Source organism: Vombatus ursinus, unplaced genomic scaffold, assembly GCF_900497805.2.
Source record: "Vombatus ursinus unplaced genomic scaffold, bare-nosed wombat genome assembly UNPS02014802.1, whole genome shotgun sequence".
Classification (NCBI taxonomy): domain Eukaryota; kingdom Metazoa; phylum Chordata; class Mammalia; order Diprotodontia; family Vombatidae; genus Vombatus; species Vombatus ursinus.
The window spans coordinates 23,070,596-23,092,382 of record NW_020954580.1 but is presented as its reverse complement, the minus strand read 5'-3'; the positions used below and the strand labels follow the sequence as shown (position 1 = coordinate 23,092,382).

The 21,787-nt window shown below is 36.2% G+C and overlaps 1 protein-coding gene across 9 annotated transcripts in view; it reads left to right on the top strand.

The window, feature by feature from the left end:
- Nucleotides 1–21,787, top strand: part of NBEAL1 (neurobeachin like 1) — a 184,542-nt gene that overhangs the window by 44,709 nt on the left and 118,046 nt on the right. For all 9 annotated transcript variants that reach the window (XM_027873645.1, XM_027873639.1, XM_027873637.1 and 6 more), the window contains exons 7-9: nucleotides 623–705; nucleotides 11,479–11,564; nucleotides 12,444–12,750. In XM_027873645.1, the coding sequence (XP_027729446.1) occupies nucleotides 623–705; nucleotides 11,479–11,564; nucleotides 12,444–12,750 (476 nt within the window). The remainder of the gene's footprint in view (nucleotides 1–622; nucleotides 706–11,478; nucleotides 11,565–12,443; nucleotides 12,751–21,787) is intronic.

Sequence of the window (21,787 nt, the reverse complement as noted above, 5' to 3'; positions counted from 1 at the left end):
GGCTAGGAACCTTTAGATACTTCAAATCCAGGAGTCCAGGACTGTAGGTCAAGAAATTGTGTGACCATGGGCATCATCTTCAGGCCTAATCTATTCTAGTTTCAAATTCTTGAGACTGCAAATGCTTGAGACTTCAGGAACATGCTGGACCAGGCCTGGAGGGTGGGAGAATGAGGGTGGCAAATGGCCTAAGGAGATTGATAAATTATTATTATAATACGGACTTTTAATCTTTTCAGTTAAATTGTTAAAACTGTAATGCTAATTAATTTTCTTTATGAGTAAGAATTTCATAATAAAGTTCATTCTCAATATCAAATTGGAAAGAAACTTGGATGGCTTATTTTTGTAAATGAACAGAAACTTGCTTTTGTGAATAAAAGATGTTTTGCAATTGTTAAAACAAATTTTTTCAAAGCAGTAAAATACATATTGGTATTGATCCTATTCTAGACAAAGCCCATCATATTGATTTATTATTCAGAATCTAAATAAAACCCTAAGTATATATTTTAGGCTTTTGTTGTCTTTTTGATTTATTCAGAAATATCTTGGTGTATGTTTGTGCATCCTCTAGTTGTTCTTCATGTGGTGTCTTTTCAAAATTTATGTTTAAATACAGAAAGAGCCTTAGTACTGTGGAAAAGAGCAGACAGAAATACAAACCAGCCTCTCTCACAGTGGAGTTCATTCCTTTCTTTTATCGTAAGTAACATTTTCTGTTTATTAGTGTCATAGTTTTCTGCTGGTGCACGTTCTGCTATAGTTGTTAAATTTACAAGATGAAGGTTGTGTGACACAGCAAACAAACATTTAATAAGTGAGTGCTGTGTGTAATGCTCCCACAGCAGAATACTTAATTCGTTCTTTGTTATCCCATGTTGTCAGTTTTATAAACTATTCTTAAAGTATGTATAATTTTCTTACTAGGTAGAAAATTAAATAAAACTCTGGCAACCCAGTGTATTTTAGAGTTTTATATTTTTTAATCAAAAAATTATACTTTAGAGATTTATGAGAGCATGTATTTTGAGGGACTATTCAAAACCATGATATAGCTTGTGAAATACAGTGTGGTGTAGGAAAAGGATAAGGAGCCAGGTTATTCTCAGCTTTGCCATTTAGTAGGTTTGTGACTTTGAATGACTTATTTAACCTCTCAGCTCTAGATTCCTCATCTGTGAAGTGAGACGATTTGACTAGTTGATCTCTTAGGAGTCCTTCCAAATCTTAAGTTCTGTTATTCTTTGTAGAGTTATATTTGTTTTATTCTTCAAACATTAAGTGATTGTGTACTTTAGATTTCTTGATTTCTTTCTTGGTGCATATTCCCCTAAGTATAACAATTGACCAAAAGGTATGAACAGCTATGTAACTCTTAGTACATAATGATGTTGTATTGCTCTCAGGAAATATTGAATCTATATACAGTGTCATCAGCAGTGAATAATTTTGCCTTTTTCTACTTATCTTCTTTAATGCTGGGTTCATAGCACATTGATTTTTCTTTTGTTTGTATAAGAGCTATATAATAGTAATGTGAAGTTGTTTTAATTTGCATTTCTTTGAGAGAGAGTATTTTATAGTGGATAGAATATTGACCTCAAAGCTAGTAAGACCTAGTTGGGTTGAAGGGCTCTTCAAGATGATGGAGTGAGAGAACTCCTTAGGAAAATATCTCCAGGGCCAGATGGATTTACAAGCGAATTCTATCAAACATTTAAAGAACAATTAATTCCAATACTATATGGACTATTTGGGAAAATAGGTGAAGGAGTCTTGCCAAATTCTGTTTATGATACAAATTTGGTGCTGATACCTAAACTAGGAAGAATCAAAACAGAGAACAAAAATTATAGACCAATTTCCCTAATGAATATAGGAGCAAAAATTTTAAATAAAATAGTAGCAAAAAGATTACAGCAATTTATCATGAGAATAATACACTATGACCAGGTAGGATTTATACCAGGAATGCAGGGCTGTTTCAGTATTAGGAAAACTATCAGCATAATTGATCATATCAACACCAAAACTAATGGAAACCACATGATCAGCTCAATAGATGCAGAAAAAGCTTTTGACAAAATGCAACACCCATTCCTATTAGAAACACTAGAGAGCATAGGAATAAATGGCGTCTTCCTTAAAATGATAAGTAGCATCTATCTAAAACCCCCAGCAAGCATTATATGTAATGGGGATATGCTAGAAGCATTTCCAATAAGATCCAACAAGGATGTCCATTATCACCACTGTTGTTCAATATGGTATTAGAAACATTAGCTTTAGCAATAAGAGAAGAAAAAGAAATTGAAGGTATTATAATAGGCAAAGAAGAAACAAAGCTATCACTCTTTGCAGATGATATGATGATATACTTAGAGAATCCTAGAGAATCAAGTAAAAAACTACTTGAAATAATAAACAACTTTAGCAAAGTTGCAGGCTATAAAATAAACCTACAAAAATCATTGGCATTTCTATATATTACCAACAAAGCCCAACACCAAGAGATAGAAAGAGAAATTCCATTTGAAAATCCTGTAGACATTATGAAATATTTAGGAGTCTACCTGCCGAAACAAATCCAGGAACTATATGAATACAATTACAGAACACTTGTCACACAAATAAAATCAGATCTAAATAATTGGAAAAACATCAGTTGCTCATGGGTAGGTCAAGCTCATATAATAAAAATGACAATTCTACCTAAATTAATTTACTTATTCAGTGCCATACCAATCAAACTACCAAAACATCATTTTATAGAATTAGGAAAAACAATAACAAGATTTTTCTGGAAGAACAAAAAGTCCAGAATATGAAGGGAACTAATGAAAAGAAATGCTAGGGAAGGTGGTCTAGCCATTCCAGATCTTAAATTGTATTATAAAGCGGCAATCATCAAAACTACTTGATACTGGCTAAGAAATAGTGTGATGGATCAGTGGAATAGGTTAGACACAGTAGTCAATGACTATAGTAATCTACTGTTTAATAAACCCAGAGACTCCAGCTTCTAGGATAAGAACTCACTATTTGACAAAAACTGTTGGGAAAACTGGAATAGAGTATGGCAGAAACTAGGCATAGACCAAAATCTCATACCATATACCAAAATAAAGTGAAAATGGGTTCATGATTTAGATATAAAGGCTGATACCATAAGCAAATTGGGAGAGTGAGGAATAGTTTACCTGTCAGATTTATGGAGAACAGAAGAATTTATGAACAAATAAGAGAGAACATTATGAAATGCAAAATGGATAATTTTGATTACATTAAATTGAAAGGTTTTTGCACAAGCAAAGCCAATGCAACCAAGATTAGGAGGGAAGCAGAAAACTAGGAAAGAATTTTTATAACCAGTGCCTCTGATAAGGGCCTCATTTCTAAAATACATAGAGAATTAAGTCAAATTTATAAGAATACAAGTCATTCCCCAGTTGATAAATGGTCACAGGATATGAACAGGCAGTTTTCAGATGAAGGAAATAAAGTTATCTATAGCCATATGAAAAAATGCTCTAAATCACTATTGATTAGAGAAATGCAAATCAAGACAGCTTTGAGGTACCACATTATACCTATTAGATTGGCTAACATGACAAAAAAGGAAAATGATAAATATTGGAGGAGATGTGGGAAAATTGGAACACTAATGCATTGTTGGTGGAGTTATGAAATGATCCAACCATTTTGGAGAGCAATTTGGAACTGTGCCCAAATGGCTCTAAAAATGTGCATTCCCTTTGACTCAGCACTTCTAGGGCTGTATCCCAAAGAGATCATAAAAATGGGAAAAGGACTCACATGTACAAAAATATTCATAGCAGCTCTATATGTGGTGGCAAAAAATTGGAAATTGAGGGGATGCCCATCAATAGGGGAATGGCTGAACAAGTTGTGATATATGAATGTAATGGAATACTGTTGTGCTATAAGAAATGATGAGCAGGCAGACTTCAGAAAAACCTGGAAAGACTTGTATGGACTGATGCTGAGTGAAGTGAGCAGAACAGGAGAACACTGTACACAGTAATAGCAACGTTGTACAATGACCAGCTTTGATAGACTTAGCTCTTCTCAGCAATGCAAGGATCTAAGACATCTCCAAATGTCTCCATCTTGGAAAATGCTATCCACATCCAGAGAAAGAACTATGGAGTTTGAGTGCAGATCAAAGCATATTTTTTGTTCTTTTTTTTCCTTCTGTTTTGTTTTGTTTCTTTTTTCTTGTGGTTCCTCCTCTTGGTTCTAATTCTTCTTTACAACATGACTAATGTGAAAATATGTTTAATAGGGAGGCAGCTAGGTGGTGCAGTGGATAGAGCTCCAGCCTTGGTGTCAGGAAGACCAGAGTTCAAATCCGGCCTCAGACACTTCACACTTAACTAGCTGTGTGATCCTGGGCAAGTCACTTGACCCCGATTGCCTCAACAAACAAACAAATAAAAAATGTTTAATAGGAATGTACATGTAGAGCCTATATCAGATTGCACGCCATGTTGAGGAGGGAGGTAGGGAAAAAGGACGAAAAATTTAAAATTCAGAAGCTTATGGAAGTGAATTTTGAAAACTAAAAATAAATTAATAAAGAAGAAAAGAAAAGAAAAAAGATGGTGGAGTGAGTAGAAGCAGAACAGCCTAACTTTCTCACTAGTCCAGCAAAGATTTTTTTTAAAAAAAGCACTAGACTGAGAAATGATCAAGAAAATCAAGGAGAAACTATATTAAGTACATTTTGCCAGCCCAGGTCTGCAAAAAATAGATAGCCAGAAGCCTGCAAGTTACATATATATATATACACACACATATATATATATATATATACACATATATACACACACACACACACACACACACACACACACACACACACACACAGAACCTAGCCTCAAAAAGAGAAAACATCAAAGTAAAGAGAAAACAATGAAGAGAAAACATCAAAGATCAATTTTATGGAGTCAGAGACTCAACACAAAACCCAGGAAATAATACCACATCATCCACAAAGTGCCAGCCAAAGAAATCCCTAGAAAAGCGACAGGCACTTGGCACTGACATTCCTGGAGGAAATAAAGTAAGGATTTAAAAAATGATATAAATGAAATGAGAGCTCTAGAGGAAAGAATAAGAAGGAGAACAAATGACTTAGTAAAAGAGGGATAAAACCTTACTCAAGTAACAGACTCCTTGAAAAGTAAATCAGTGACTCCATGAAACAACATGAAAAACTATAATAAATTCAAAGATTGAAAAAATATTAGAAAACAAAAGATAAAACAACAGACCTGCAAAAAAGGTTACAGGCAGATAATCTAAATAAATTAATTAAAAAAATAAAAAACAGATAATCTAAGAATTATTGAGTTACCTGGAAACCTTACTCATAAAACATAAAACATTTTAATGAAAACTACCAAGACCTAATAGAAGGCAAAGTGAAAATAGAAGGAATCCATGTATTCCTTGGAAAATCAGAGGAATCCATGGAAGATAAAAGGAATCTGATGAAGGGACTAAAGCTGGATAGATACTTTGAAGTGTAAAGGTAGGCACATCTCAGCAATGGGAAGAGACTGATCATGAAGTGTGTCCATTTTAAGAACCTAATTCCCTTTTTGAAGCCTTCTAGGGTCATAGAGGCAGTAAATAAGACCTAAGAACAGTTTTGTTTTTTGTGATGTTCTTACGGAAGAAATGAAAAGGGAAGTAAAAATGAACACTAGGGAAGAAGGAGGAGGGGGTAGTGGTATTTACATAAAATACATGTAATTGAAGTGTGTGAGGTGAAAACTGTACAATGATGGAGATAGGGGAGGAGGGAGTAGGCTACGTGTGTAAACCTCATTTTCATCTGAATCAGACAAAGGAGGGTCAAATACACACACAGAAAACATTTGGTTTAGAAATACATTAAACTTAACAGGGAATCTGGTGGAGACAGGAAGAAGGGAGGGGGGATTATGTTCTTTTTCTCTCTCTCCCTACCCACCACCCCCATCCTCAGCCTCTGAGGCCAAAAGTGAATTCCCCAACATGGGAGCCAGCTCAGATGAGCATTGAGATCCCATATCGATTCCCTTGCTAGTCAGGAAATACTGATTCAGATAGGGACCCAAAACATAGATAGTAAATTATAAGAACAATTGCAAATTAATATGTAAACAAGTCTATTATAACAATATAATATACATTTTATACTTAAACATGGAGTATAAAAGAATGAAATAAAAACCACTTTTTTATTTTAACAGGTAAGATTTGCTCAGAGCATTTATTAAGCAAGTTGGACAACTGGGGAAAACTATTTTTCTTGTTGTTAAAAGATGCTATTACAATTAATATTTACTTAAGAACTTCAGTGGATCCCTTATTGATTTGAGTCCCCTCTACACCAATGTAGAGTGCAGCTCATCTGTACCTTTTTATTCTTTGCAACTCTTTTTCATGACTTCCCACAAATCTTCTGTAAGGGTTCATTCTAATATTCTTGTTACCTACTACTTAATTTCTTAGCATTATGTTTGTAGCAGAGGTATTGTAAGCTGTCCAACTATTATATAAAATAATTCTGTTATTTTCCAGTTTTCTAACCAAGGCCATTTCCATCTTTTTGCCGTTGTATGTAATGAGGCTATTGGTGTTTGTATAGATAGGCCCTTTTAAAACTTCATATATGTAGCCTATGGTCTTAGCAATGGCGTTGCCAGATTAAAGGTGATCAGTTTAGCTAGCTATTCATTTTCACAGAGTCACACATTTTGAGTGTTTGAAGGGAGCTTGGTGTCCATTTATACCAATCCATACACAGAAGGAATATTCACTATAAGAATCCTTTCACATTCTCACTGTTGCACCCAGTATTAGCTATCGCTACTAGTTTCATGTCATTTTCAAATTTGATGAACGTCTCATTGATGCCTTTAACCAAGTCTTTGACAAAAATATTAAATTGCACAGAATTCAGAGCAAATCCCTGGCATACTCCACTGGAGACTTTCTTCTGTGTTGACATTGAACTATTAACAACTACTCTTCAAGTCTGGCAGCCTAACCAGTTTCGAATCTGTCTGATTGTATTATCATCTTGTCCACATTTCTCCATCTTCTCTACAAGAATAGTATGAGAGATACTTTATCAATAGCTTTGCTCAAATCTAGGTAAACTATATCCACAGCATTCCCCTCATTTACTAGTTTATTGATTCTTTCAAAAAAGGAAATGAGATTAATCTGGCATTACTTATATTTGCATGCTCTTTGTAATCACCACTTCTTTTTCTAAATGTGGTCAAACATCTGTTGCTAGATTACTCTTCGATATTTGTTCTGTGACCTGTCAATTCTTTAGTTTTAAATTATATAGTCCCTGATTAATTTTTAGTCCTTTCTTCAAAGGCTGTTTATCAGGTATAATGTTTGTATTACATTGGGGTTAGTAAAAAATGAATTTAGTATTCTTGCTTTTGGAATTCGTGAGATTTTTAATGCCTTAATGATAGTTATTGCAAAGGTGCCATGCCTCACTGAAAAATGTATGAACTCTTTTCTGTTCAAATTTTGTAATCACCAGAGATATATCATTTCTAATTTTGTGAAAGTTATTTTCAGGTCCTTAACTTCTTTATTGTTTATCTGTTAGATTTGTCTACGTTTGAAAGGGGTACATTGAGTTCCCTCTATCATGATATAGTTTTACTATTTTCTTTGGGATTCAATTAACTCCTAAATTTTTAGATGCTATGGTGTTCAGTGCATATATAGCATTAATTTTGTTTCATTATTTGTGGTATCTTTAAGTATAACAGTTTTCCTGCTTATCTTTTTTTTTTTTAGCATGACTATATTTTTGTTAACCTTATCTGAATTCATGATTTTTCAGTTTGAAAAAGTAGACTGTTTTGAAGTATAATACATTTTACTTCAATCCATAATTTTTAATTCTGTGTGGATTTTTTTGTTTCAAATATGTTTCTTGTAAAAACTAAAACAAAAACGTTGTTGGATTCTCCTTCCTTCCTTCCTTCCTTTTTTCCTTCCTTCCTTCCTTCCCCCAGAGTCACACAGATAGTAAATGTCTGAGGCCAGGTTTGAACTCGGATCCTCTTGATTCCAGGGCTGGTAGATTTTGCTTTCTAAACCATTCGGCTCTCTTTTTCCATTTCATATTCATGGTTATGATTGTTAGTTTTATATCTTCCTCTCTCCTTTTCTCTTGTACTTTTTTCTCTCCCTGTACCCTTTTTTCAAAGAAGAATGTGGGGAAACAATTGGAGTTTGCTTAACACCAGTGATGTGTAATTGATTTGTTTCCATTCCATTTCCCTTCTCTTCCCTTTGTCCAATCACCATTCACAAGTTTTTACTCTTTTTTACCCCCTTTTAATGCCCCACCCCTTATGACACTATAGACTATTTAGCTGCCCTCCTTTTTTTATAAATCTTCATCTGCTTTTCCTGTCTTTTCCTATTTGCCTATGGAGTTTAATCTATTTCTACACCACAATCTGTATGTTTAAGTGTATATGTGTGTGTTTTCAACCTTCCTTTGTCCAGTTCAAATGAAAGTGAGGTTCATTGTATGCTTGTTCCTGCTGTGTTTCGTCTCATGTATGTGAAATAGTAAATACCCTTAACTTCCTAGAGGCCTTCTCCTACAACCAACAAAACAGAATAAAATCACTTGCATGTACACTTTCTGTCTTAACTCCATGACCCTTGAACTTTGAACCTTAACTCTGTGATTTAGAACCCTAGTGGCTTCTTAGGGGACTCTTGTTTTTTCTTTCCCTGTTAGAATGTAAATAATTCATCATCATATATTCTCATCTAAATTATCCAAATTATTCAATTTTTTTCTCTTGACTTTAGTATTTGTTTTTCAAAATTTTTAGTCGTAAACCTTTGTCTTTTGCCTTTAGGGATATTGTCTTCCAGGTTTTTCTTTTATTTATAGATAAATCTTGTATGATCTTCATTGTGGTTCCTTGATACTTGAACTCTTTCTTTTTGGCTTTTTACATTTTTCTTCCCTTCTTCCTTCCTTTTTTCCTTCCTTCCTTCTTTCTTAAACTCTGCATTTTAGCTGTGACATTCCTGGAAGTTTTCCAGGAACTTTGGGGCAAATTCCCCAAAATTATTACTTTGCCTCTTGGTTCAAATAGGTTTGGACACTTTTCATTTATGATTTCTTGAAATATGACATTCATGGGTTTTTTGGTCATGATTTTCAGGTAGTCTAAGGATTCTCAGCTTATCTCTCCTTGACCTTTTATTCAGGTGATTTGTTTTTGATAGCATATATACTTTATTCTGGTTTTTTTTTAATCTTTAGATTGTCTTTTAATATTTTTGCTGTTTCATGGAATACTGTTTTCCGTTTTATTCATTCTAATTTTCAGACCATTCAGTTCTTATATAAGGTTTTCTACTCTTTGTTCTAAACTGTTAATTCTCCTTGTCTTCCTTTCCTGCCTAGCCTTCATTTGCCTTATCCTTACGTTTTGTATACCTTGTTTCATTTCTTCCGGGTACTTTTGCCCTTGTAGACAAGGTCTCTTCGGGGGTTGCTCTATCCTTTTGGCTTTATAACTTGGGCTTCTCTCAGTCCAAGCAATTTCTTCATTGTGTTTGGAGTTTTCTTTTGTTCACTTTCTTTTTTGCCTCAGTTACTAGATTTGGACTTTGTACTTGGCTCAGATTCTACTCTCTTGCACACTCTCAGATGGTGTGGGCAGGCCCTGCTTGGTCTCGGATGTGGTGACTAAGACTAGGCCCTGCCTTCTTCATGAATTTTGGGGGTTTGACTCAGGTTCCTGGTGGCTTAACTTAAGTTTTGTTGTCGGCACCTTCTGTCTTCTTTTCTTTTCACAATTTAAACCACAGAATCGGCGCTGTCCTTTGCTGTGAGACTGATTGGTCTCAGGTGCTGCTCTGGCCCTTCTTCTTGCTGTGGTTTAGGCATGGGCTCCCGGGGGCTGGGTGAATTCTTGGCTGTGTCCTGGGTGGGACTGTAGTATGCCCCAGCTCTTGTTGTACGTCCAGCAGGGCTGGGAGCTCGGCAATGGGTTGTTTGGGTGCTTCATGCTGTGACACTTGGGCAGTAGTTGGGCCCTATTTTCTGTTCTAGGCCTGCTCTTGTTCTCTCCCCAGTCTTGTCTCTGCTCAGGAATTCTTCAGAATTATTCCATTCTTTTCATATTGTTCTGGTCTCAATGGAGAACTTTTGGCTATTTCTCTTTTATTTTCTTTATCATTGTTCCTTCTGGTGCATTTTAAAAGCTAATTGGGGTGCTTGGAGGGGAGAGGAAGAAGGCTTTTCCCATGTTCTGGATTCTTCTCTTAAATGTTTGTACCACTATACAGTCAAGCAGTTTATTTGAATGTGTGTTTATCTGCAGCCCTACCAATATTTACTTTTATTAATTTTTTTGGCTGTTTTTTTTTTGCCATTTTAGCCAGTGTAGGGGGTGTTATAACAGTACATATCTTTGATTATTCAGGAATTTGAGCACTCTGTGGTTTAAAAATATTTTGTATTTCCTTCTTTGGGAATTATCTCTTCGTGTTCTTTTATTATTATGCCATTTGGGAGTATTTATTCATATAAATGTTTGTATACTAAGTGCCAAATATAGCGACTGGAATATAGTTAGATATTTGATAGATGCTTCAGAGTTGATTGGTATGTGTTAATTCCTTTACAATTCTGATTGTATCTCCTCCATTTGCTTTCTCCTGAGAGTTGCTCAGCACTGTGTCATTGCAGCCAACTGGAACAGACTGATGTTTTCACCCCAGTCTCAACTGAATTTGCCCTGGTACCAGAATTCTCTGTTATGGCTATTTTAGTTTTTTGTATCTGTATAAATACAGCTTAGCAAAAGCTTATTTCCTCAGAACAATGAATTGTACTGAATTCCATTTTTGTTATTCACTTACCAATTTTTTTCTTAAATGTTGGTGGTATAGAAATACCTTTATTTAACCATTACTATGCATTTCTTAAAGTTGTTTTTAAATTTCAGACACTTTTCTGGTGTTTTTTTGTTTTGCTTTTTGCTGTAGCAGTGAATTTGAAATTATTCTTATAACAACAACTGTCAGTTTAATGTTTGTTCACTCTGAAAACTTTGGAGTGAACTTACATTAGATATCATAAAAGAAAGAGAGAATAATGATCTTTTGATTTTAGAGTCTTAAGTATGTATGCATTTGATTTCTGTATTGGCACCTACTCGAAGACTTGATTAAAATTCGTAACATATGATAAATTCCATATGAGTGTCATTTTGACCAATATTGATAAAATAACAATGCCTTACCAATACTATTTGGAAGCAAGATATGTTGAAGTAGGATCCAGTAAAAGTTCATTTCAACCTTGTCATAATCGTTTAAAAACTGTGATGTAATTAACAGAAGAACAATGTTAAATATAAACTTATCTCTCTATTTTATTTGTAGAGTGTTTCCAGGAAAGTGAACATCTCAAGCAAAGCCTTAAATGTTGCCTGTTACATCTCTTTGGAGCCATTGTAACTGGTGGACAGGTGAGGAAAATATTAAAAAAGCAAAACCTTATGTTACATGTTTAAAGGCTGTCATAGTGTCTGCATGAAGTAGGTGCTTAATCAATGTTTTTTTTAATTGAACATAGAGTCTTATCCCCTGTGTCAAAATTGATAACTGATCCTGCTGTATCATCTGGCCAGGAAGTTGACCTATAGTGGTACTGGGAAGGAATACTTGTAATTTTTGAGCACTTGATTCACAATGTTAATTACTTCCTGTTCATGTGATTTCAATGATAATCATATTGCTTACGTTTCTGTAAGACTAGTCTGTGGGGACTTTGGTAGCTTTGGGCATGAGGTAATTTGGCAAAGGCTGGAGGGGCAAGTAGGTGTTAGGAGATAGTTGGGTCACAATTGTTAATGCACAAATAGCAAGGTTAGGAGTAGTAGGTCAGAGCCATTTGGGTGAGAAAAGTTGCCGAATATATTGTGAGTCAGGGAGGTAGCTTAATTCAATGTTTAGGTAAATGAACAGAAACTAGGAAGACTATAGGAGCCAGATAGAAACAAATAGAAAGGAGGAAATAGCATTAGAACCAAGAGATGTTGATAAATTAGGCAACTTTCTACCCTAGCTTCAGAAAATATTGTAGCCTTCCTTTTCAGGTAGAAGCCATTCACAGAATTAAGCTCACCTGAATGTTAGTAGGAGGAAACAAATGAGAACCCTTAGTTCCTGTGAGGAATTGTCTCTTGAGGAGACTTAAAATCCCAGAATTTAGTGAACATACAAATTATTCCTGAGCTTAAATGATCAATAGATAGAGCTCATAAAAATGAAAAAAGATAGTACTTCAATTATAAAGGGCAAAATAATTTTATATTAAGATTTGATCATTGTCTTGTGGGTTTCAGAGGAATGCTCTACAAGCAATTTCACCAGCTACTATGGAAGTTCTTCTTCAAGTTTTGGCTGATTGTGATTCCTGGGATGATAGGGATCCTGAGGAAGTGAGTAGGAAGGCAGAATTAACTCTGAAGTGCCTGACAGAAGTGGTACACATCCTCCTGATTAGCAGCTCAGACCAGCGGCAGGTGGACACCAGCACCATTTTGGAGAACTACTTCAAGTTGCTGAACTCAGACCATTCTGCATTACCTCCTCATCGGAGGTCCAGACAGTGGGAGAGTCGGTTCATCACACTACAGATCCAAATGTTAAGTGAGTGTTAGAAAGAATGTTTCTCCTTTTATTTTGTTATATCTTTCATAGTATACTTCTCCTTTCCTTCTAAATACAAGGTCATTATAAGTAATATAAGCAACTTGGGTGTATAGGAATTTGAATTGAATAACCAAGAGTAAAATTAATTCATTTTGTGGTTTCTTCACGTGCAAGAAATATGAATTAAAATAGAAATTTTTCCCTGAATTCGGGCAGTACCATAAAAACCCGTCTCTTCATGTAGTAAATAAAAACTAGTCTTTTCATACATAAATAAATTATACATAGAAAAAAGTAACATGGGAAAGAAGGAAATAATTTCAATGTTATGAAAAAGGATATAAAATAATTTTATGGGTTAATTTCATAGGTCCCTAACTCTTTGGAACTGATGATATATGAGGTACTTCTATACATTTATTTTTTTTTTTAAAGAGAGCTCATAGTCATAATTTTATTTTTTTTTAGTATTTTATTTATATGTAAAAACCATTTTTAACATTCATTTTTTTAAAACTTTGAGTTCCCAATTCTCTCCCTTCCTTCTCCTCTCCCTCCCTTCTCCTCTCCCTCCCTCCCCCCATGGAGAAAACAGGCAATTTGATATAGATTATGCATGTGTAGTCATGCAAAACATATTCATAATAGTCATGTTGTGAAAGAAAACATAAAAAACTCAAGAAAAATAAAGAAAGTTAAAAAAAAAGTATGCTTCAGTCTGTATTCAGACACCATCAGTTCTTTCCCTGGAGATGGATAGCATTTTTCATCATGCACCCTTCAGAGTTGTCTTGGATTGTTGCATTGCTAAGAATAGCAAAGTCCTTTATGGCTGGTCATCTCACGGTATTGCAGTTACGTTGTACACAGTACATTCCACCTCATATTCAACTCACGCCTTTGTCCTCTGTCTATATATACTACTTCTAACTGTTCTAATAATGAGAAAGGTCTTATGAGTTACACACATCATCTTCCCATGTAGGCATGTAAACAGTTTAACCTTATCAAGTCCCTTATGATTTCCCCTTTCTGTTTACATTTTTATGTTTCTCTTGAATCTTGTATTTGAAAGTTAAATTTTCTGTTCAGCTCTGGTCTTTATATCAGGAATGCTTGAAAGTTCTCTGTCTCATTGAATGTCCATTTTTCCCCCGAAGGATTATACTTAGTTTTACCAGGTAGGTGATTCTTGGTTGTAATCCTAGCTCCTTTGCCCTCTGGAATATCATATTCCAAGCCCTCTGATTCTTTAATGTAGAAGCTGCTGAATCTTGTGTTATCCTGACTGTGTTTCCATGATACTTGAATTGTTTCTTTCTGGCTGCTTGCAGTATTTTCTCCTTGACCTGGAAGCTTTGGAATTTGGCTACAATATTCCTGGGAGTTTACATTTTGGGATCTCTTTTAGGAGATGATCAGTGGATGCTTTCAATTTCTATTTTACCCTCTCATTTTAAAATCTCAGGGCAGTTTTCCTTGATTATTATTATTTATTTTTTTTTTTGCTTTTTGATGAGGCAATCAGGGTTAAATGACTTGCCCAAGGTCACACAGCTAGTGAGTGTAATGTACCTGAGGCGAAATTTGAACTCAGTTCCTCCTGACTCCAAGGCTGGAGCTCTATCCACTGTGCAACCTAGCTGCCCCTAGATTATTTCTGGAAAGATGATGTCTAGGCGGTTTTTTTTTATCACAGCTTTCAAGTAGTCCAATAATTTTTAAATTATCTCTCATGGATCTATTTTCTAGGTCAGTTGTTTTTCCAATGAGATAACAATTAATTATTACTTTTTTTTTTTGCGAGGCAATTGAGGTTAAGTGACTTGCTCTGAGTCACATAGCTAGTAAGTGTTATGTGTCTGAGGCTGGATTTGAACTCAGTTCCTCCTGACTCCAGGGTGGGTGCTCTATCTACTATACCAGCTAGCTGCCCCAAGATAACAATTTCTCCAGTATTTTTTTGTGTCTCCTTTACCAAGTTGTTGACTTGTTTTTCTTGCATCACTCTCATTGTTATTCCTAGTGTGTATATCTTGAGTTTGGAGTGACATATTACCAGACTGTCTTTGAGATGATGGATTTTTTTGTCCATACTAAGTTATAGAGAGATTACAGTTTTCGTTGTTAGGAGTGTCCACATTGATGAAATTGCAGATCCTTAAATTTTTGGAGTGTATCTGGAGTGTGATATAGAGCCTTCTAAGACTAAAACCTGATAACTATTAGCTTCTTCTTGTGATTTGTGGACAAATCACAGGACAAATAATATCAAAAGAAGTCTCTTCTAGGTATTATGAAATCCTGTGAAGCAAACTGAAGGTCTTGGGGACTGAAATGGTGTTTTCATCACTGCTTCCAAAAGAAGAGAAGAAAAGAGAAAAGAGGGTCTGGAAAATGAAGCTTTCCTGGCCCATGGCTCAAGACAGAGAAATGCTGGGCTTTTGACTTGGGATGGATTACATCCATTGAATATTGAGAAAAAATTATTTAATTAGTAATGGTGCTTTGGTCAAGAGGACTTGCAGTTGAAAATGGAACACAAAGGATAAAAATGCCCTAATTTGATACTAACTTAACTGGCTGTAGTAGGACAGAGAAAGCAACATGTTTGACATAAAGAGAAGAGTAATAGTGAAGGTATCTAATAATTCACAGGTAAAAGTTCACAGGAAAAAGGTAGTAATGATACTTATGGGCTAAGATATCAATGTATTAATCTATAGAATACGTGCATTGTTATTGAGTCATTTCAGTCATGTCTGAATTTTCATGACCCCATTTGGGGTTTTCTTGGCAGAGATAGTGGAGTGCTTTGTTATTTCCTTCTCTAGGTCACTTTTTGGATGAGGAAGCTGAGGCAAACAGGGTAAAATGACTTGCTCAGGTTCACATAGCTAGTAATTGTCAGAGGCTGAATTTGAACTCACGTCTTTCTGATTCCAGGCCTGGCGCTCTATTGGCCAGATATGCCCAAATATGTGCATTCCAAAAAGTTTATTTGCTATCTTTTTTGAAAAATAAGTTTTTTTTCCATCACCATAGTTTCCCTCAGTATCTCTCCCTTTTCTCCAAGAGAGAGGACTATCCCATGTAACAAATATTTTCAAGACAAAATATGAAAAAGAAGAGGAAAAAATTTCATAACTGATAAATATTTTGAAAAAGTCTGATACTATACATAATGTGCAACCCTTTGTGGACATTCCAACTCTGCCAAGGTGGGGTGGGGTAGAAGAGTCTTCTCATATCTCTTCTTTGGAACCGAGCTTGTTAACTAGCTGTCTTAATGTAAAGAGGTAAATGCAACCAATGTATGAGATGAGAACTCCTTACTTGAACACCACAATGAAGGGACAAAGGGGTATATTTTGCTTTAAAAAAAAAGCCAAACAAACAGTTTTATAGATGGGAGAGGGTTAGCAATGTAGACCAAGAAAATATACAGCCCTGTGGAAATGAGTAAACTTATGGACAAAGGAAATATGATGGAGAGTTTTGGGGTGAGGACTAGAGGACAAAGAAAGAGAAGTAATATAACAGCTCGAGTATACATAGACTACCCAGTGAAAACAGAAGATGAGTTCCTGATATATATGTACATATATGTATATGTGTGTATGTATGGGTATATATATGCATATATTCAGTATGCATATAAGTGGGTGTGGGTATGTATATACACACACATACACACACACAGAGTTTTTTTTTTTGTTGTTGTTGAGGCAATTGGGGTTAAGTGACTTGCCCAGGGTCACACAGCTAGTAAGTGTCAAGTATCTGAGGCTGGATTTAAACTCAGGCCCTTCTGACTGCAAGGCCAGAGCTCTACCCACTGTGTCACCTTAGCTGCCCCTCACACACAGAGTTCTTGCTTCATATAAGTGGATTGTAGAGGTTTTGAAGACCTTTATATTCTATAGACCTCTACATATAGTGATTTTCATGTAATGTGAAATTGCCCTTGGACTTAGGGAACGGAGCAGGAAGATGTCTGTGAAGGGGGGTAGTTGGCATATGGTTCGAGGATACATGGGAACCGGGGAGTGTATCTGGAGTGTATCTGGAGTGTGATATAGAGGAGGGGGAACAAATGGGGCAAGGTCAGCCACACAGGGGCCTGGCTAGAACTGAGAGGAAAAACATGCTGGGGGCAAACCCATGGGGGCCAAGGACAGACAGTGTGGAAGGATGGAAGACAGACGTGCTGGGGCCAGGCATGCAGGTGGATAGAGAAAGGCAAAAGTCTTCTCTCTAGGTGTAGGATGTCTTAAGCCAAATTCCCAATCTGGGGCATGACAGTGGCAGTGGTCTCTTCATATATGTCTGTTCTTTTCCTTTCGTTTGGAGGGTTTTTTTTTTTGGTTTGTTTATTTTTAGGTTTTTGGTGGGAGGGTGGGAGGCTACCAGCTGAGGGGACAAGAGGAGAGAGAGTGCAATACTGTGCAGTAAAGTTAACGTAGATGTTTTTTGGAATGCAAATTTCTTTCAGAATTCTTTATGTAAAGTTGAATTTGTATAATGCAAATTTACATAAGTTGAGAATTGTCTGCAGTTGTAATTTTTTGAACTGGAAAACCAATATATAACTTGGAATAGACTTTAGTTAAATTCTATCATAAACAGGTTTTTTAGAAAGCAGTGGGTAAAAAGGAAGTTTAAAATTTAAATAACAGAAAATTTAGCTTGATTCAGAATCAGAAGTACAAAAAATAGTGTACAGGTACCTGGATAACATGCATGTTTTGTTGGAGTGCAGATGAAAGCATATATTTATCATGCATCATTCATGCAGAGATACAAAATAGTGTTTGAAGAACAGCATATTTACCAACAGCCACAAAAGAACACTATTGCTTTAAAAGGGTATAACCCACACTTCCTTGTTACTGTCAAGGGCACCACCATTCTTTCAGTCTTCCATGTTCAGTGCTTTCATGGCAGACTGGGAGAGAAGAGAGAGTTAGCTGGAGTGGAGTCAAGCCTCTGTTCTCATAATTAAATGGAGAGGAATTCCTTGGTTAGGAGAGAAGCCTCTGAAGACCAGTGTCTTGAAGCCTCACCTACTGTAGTCATGTAACATTTTCTGTGTTGTCTTCTGTCTTGGACAGATCCAATTCTGCTCCCCAGATACTTCTATTAGGTTGAGGCAATATCTCTTCTAGCAGTGCTGACTTTGAAATTAAGTGGAAGTGATTTCCCTTTTCCAAAAAAAGAAGTTTTGGATGGAGGGGGTTCTATCCAACAATAAACCAAAAGCTGCGTCCTCAGTATGGTCCATTTGATTCAAGGCAGCAAACGTTAATTAAGTGCCTAATATGTGCTAGTCACTGTGCTAAGTCCTGGGACAAAGACAGGCAAAACATTTTGAGTCCTCAAGGAGATCACTGTCTAATGAGGGAATATGGCAGTATGTAAATTACTGAAGAAATGATACATACAGGATAAATTGGAGATAATTTCAGAGGGAAGACAACATTAAGGTGAACTGCAAAAGGCTTCTTACAGAAGTTGGGATTTGAGCTGAGACTTAGGCAAGCCAGGAGGTGGAGAGGAGGAGGGAGAGCATTCTTAGGACTATCCAGTGAAAAAGCCAATGAAAAAAGCAAGGAGTTGGGAGGTAAAGTGTCTTGTAAAGAACAGCAAGGAGGCCGGAGCCATTGGATTGTAAAATACATGGACGGGAGTAAAGTATAAGTAAGTAAGGTGTAAGTAAGGTATAAGAAGACTGGAAAGGTAAGAGTGGGCCATGTTATGAAGGGCTTTATTTTTTTTAAACAATATTTTGTTTTTTTCCTCAATTACATGTTAAAACAATTTTTAACATTTTCTTTTTTTTAAGTATTTATTTTAAATTTTTTCCCAGTTACATGCGAAAATTTTTTAACATTCATTTTTAATTTTTAACATTTTTAAGAAAAGTTTTGAGTTTCAAATTCTATTCCTTCTATCCTCCCTCCTCATCTCCTCCCTGAGATGGTAAGCATCTGATATAGATTATACATGTGCGGTCATGTAAAACATTTCCATATTATTCATTTTGTACAAGGAGACTTGAACAAAAAAAAGGAAAAGTGAAAAATGTTTGCTTTAGTCTGTATTTAGACAACATCAGTTCTTTCTCTTCATATGGATAGCGTGTTTCATCATGAATTGTCTTGGATGATTGTATTGCTGAGAAGAGCTAAGTCATTCACAATTCTTCATTGAACAATATTGCTATTACTGTGTATAATGTTCTCCTGATTCTGCTCACCTCACTTTGCTTCAGTTCATTTAAGTCTTTCCAGATTTTTATGAAAGGCTTTAAAGGCCAAACAAGAATTTATCTTTGATCTTGGAGGCAATAGAAAGCTGATGGAGTTTATTGAGTTGAATCTGTACTTTAAGATCTCTTAGATATTTGAATGGAGGATGACTAGAGTGAGGAGAGACTTCACCAAGGAAGTCAATTTGCAGGCTATTATAGTAGTCCAGGCATGAGGCCTGAACCAGGGTGGTAGCAGTGTCATGAAGAGAAGGGGTGGCGCGTACAAGAGATGTTACAAAGGTGCAATGGGCAAGACTTGGCAACTGATTGGATAGAGAATGGAGAGAGAATGGAATTGGAGAGAGAATGGATTCAAGAGTGAGGACTCTGGGAACCACAGTTTGGAATTAAAGGGATCCTCTCTTGTCCTGTAAGGGGGCCAGCTAGATGGTGGAGTGGATAAAACAGTGCACATGAAGTCTGGAAGAATTGGACTTGTATTTGACCTCAGACAGTAGCACTTAGCACAGTGCCTGGAACATAGTAGGCACTTAACAAATGTTTACTGATTGATTGAGCAAGCCATTTAACCTTTGTTTGACTCAGTTTCTCATCTGTAAAATTGGGATAATAATAGCACTCACTTCTAGTATCAAATGAGATAATAATTGAAAAGGGGTTGGCACAGTGCCTGGCACATAGTACATGCTGTATAGATGTTAACTGTTATTATTCATGATAGAAAGCCACCTCCTTAATCTGTGAACCAAAGGGACCACATTTTCTCAAAACCTCTTGTACTTGCTGAGGCCAAATGAAGGGAGAGTAGGATATTTTGTTAACTTTTCCCACCCCCAACCTGATTCCAAACTAAAGGTACGTTTAACTACAATATTGCCAGAGATGGCTTAGCAGGATATCTTCTAACGCTGTTTCCCATCCTTATCCTTGCTTTTTATATCTGTAAGGAATACTGACATCAGTAAGATCACAGAACTATAGACTATACTAATTTTATCTCCCCCTCTCCATCACCTTCTCCCCCTCTAAAATAAGTGAGGCACTTGTAAGAGAAGACCTACTGAAGTTTTCTTAAGTGAGTTCAGATGACTACCCTGAAAATAATATACTAGGTAGCTAGGTGGTGCAGTGGATAAAGTACTGGACCTGTAGTCTACAGTAACAGAATTCAAGTCTAGCCTCAGATACTTCATAGCTAGATGACCCTAGGCACGTCTTATGTGTACTTCCGTTTCCTCATTTATAAAATGGGGACGATAATGGCACCTACTTCCCAGGGTTGTTGTGAAGATAAAATGAGATAATATTTCTAAAGAGCTTTCCAAACCTTAAAGTGCTTTATAAAGGCTAGCTCTTCTTTTTTATCATCATCATCATCATCATCATTAATTGCTGCACTGAAAAAACTTGAGAATGTGTTGATATTTAAGGAATCCTTGGGGGAATAGGTAATATGTTTTAAGGACTAGAGATGGACAAATATCCAAATCTTCCAAAAAATATGACTCTCCTGGCTGTGTTTCTGATTCTCTCAAAATTACAATTTTTTAGCATTAATATACTTGGATTTTGCAAAGCATTTGGCAGAGTTTTTTAAAATGATATATTTGTGAACAAAATAGATGTGAACTGGATAATAGAGTAGTTACATGGATTCAAAACAGGTTGATTCCAAAGAATATTTATTAATAGATAGATGTCAACCTAGAAAGATAGTCTCTAATGTTAGGCCAATGGGTTCTGTCCATGGTCCTGTTCTGTTCAGCATTTTAGTTAGTGACTTAAAAGACTACATAAATGGCTTGGCTGTGAATTTTTCACATAATAAAGCTGGGGGAAAATGGCCAATACATTAGATGACAGATTTGGGATAAAAAATGATCTTGACAGGGGGTGGAGTCAAGATGGCCGAATATAGGGTAGCAACCCAGCTGAACTCTCCCAACTTTCCTATCCGAACAACTTTAAAATAACTCTTCAAATCAAATTTTGGAGCCACACAGCCAGCAAGAGGTCAGACTGAGATGTTTTTCTAGCCTAAGACAACTCAGGAAGTCAGCAGGAGAGGTCTGTGATACTAGGGTGGGTGTTGACCCTCAGTGTTGTTAGCACAATGAGTGGGCCCTGGAAGTGCCTGTGATAGCAGCAGCAGTTTTGAGAGTTCTCAACTTAGAGACAATAAGAGGGGAGGGTCAGACAACTGGTCAGAAAGAGATTACAGGAGACTCTTTGCTGGCACTGGATACAGCTGGTGCTGATTGGCAACTCTTTTGCCCTTAAGCAGTTATGGGTTGCAGTTCCAGGGTGGAGAGGAGCACTTCTGATTAGTCTCAAGGGAACAGGGACCCTGGTTGCAAAAACAAGGCCAAGGAGGAACACTAGTGCTTATGGCTGCAGGGGAGCAGATACCCTTCCTGGGTAGAGACCAGAGTGCAGACCAGGAAAGCAGTAACCATACCTGTCCCTGGATCATACCACCTTGGAAACACCTAAAACTTGTAGACCCCCAGAACTAGCTCTGAAAACAGTAGCACAAAAAAGCCTAAAGCTTGGGACAGTGGCTTCCAACCCCCAAGTAAGCAAAGCCCAATTTTAACATAAAATCCAAAGTCAAGAAATAGGCTGGAAAAATGAACAAACAACAACAAAAAAAGTACTTGACCATAAAAAGCTGCTACCAGGTGGTGGGGACGACCAACTTATAAACTTAGAAAAAGACAACAATGTGAAAATACTTATAAGCAAAACCTCAAAGATAGA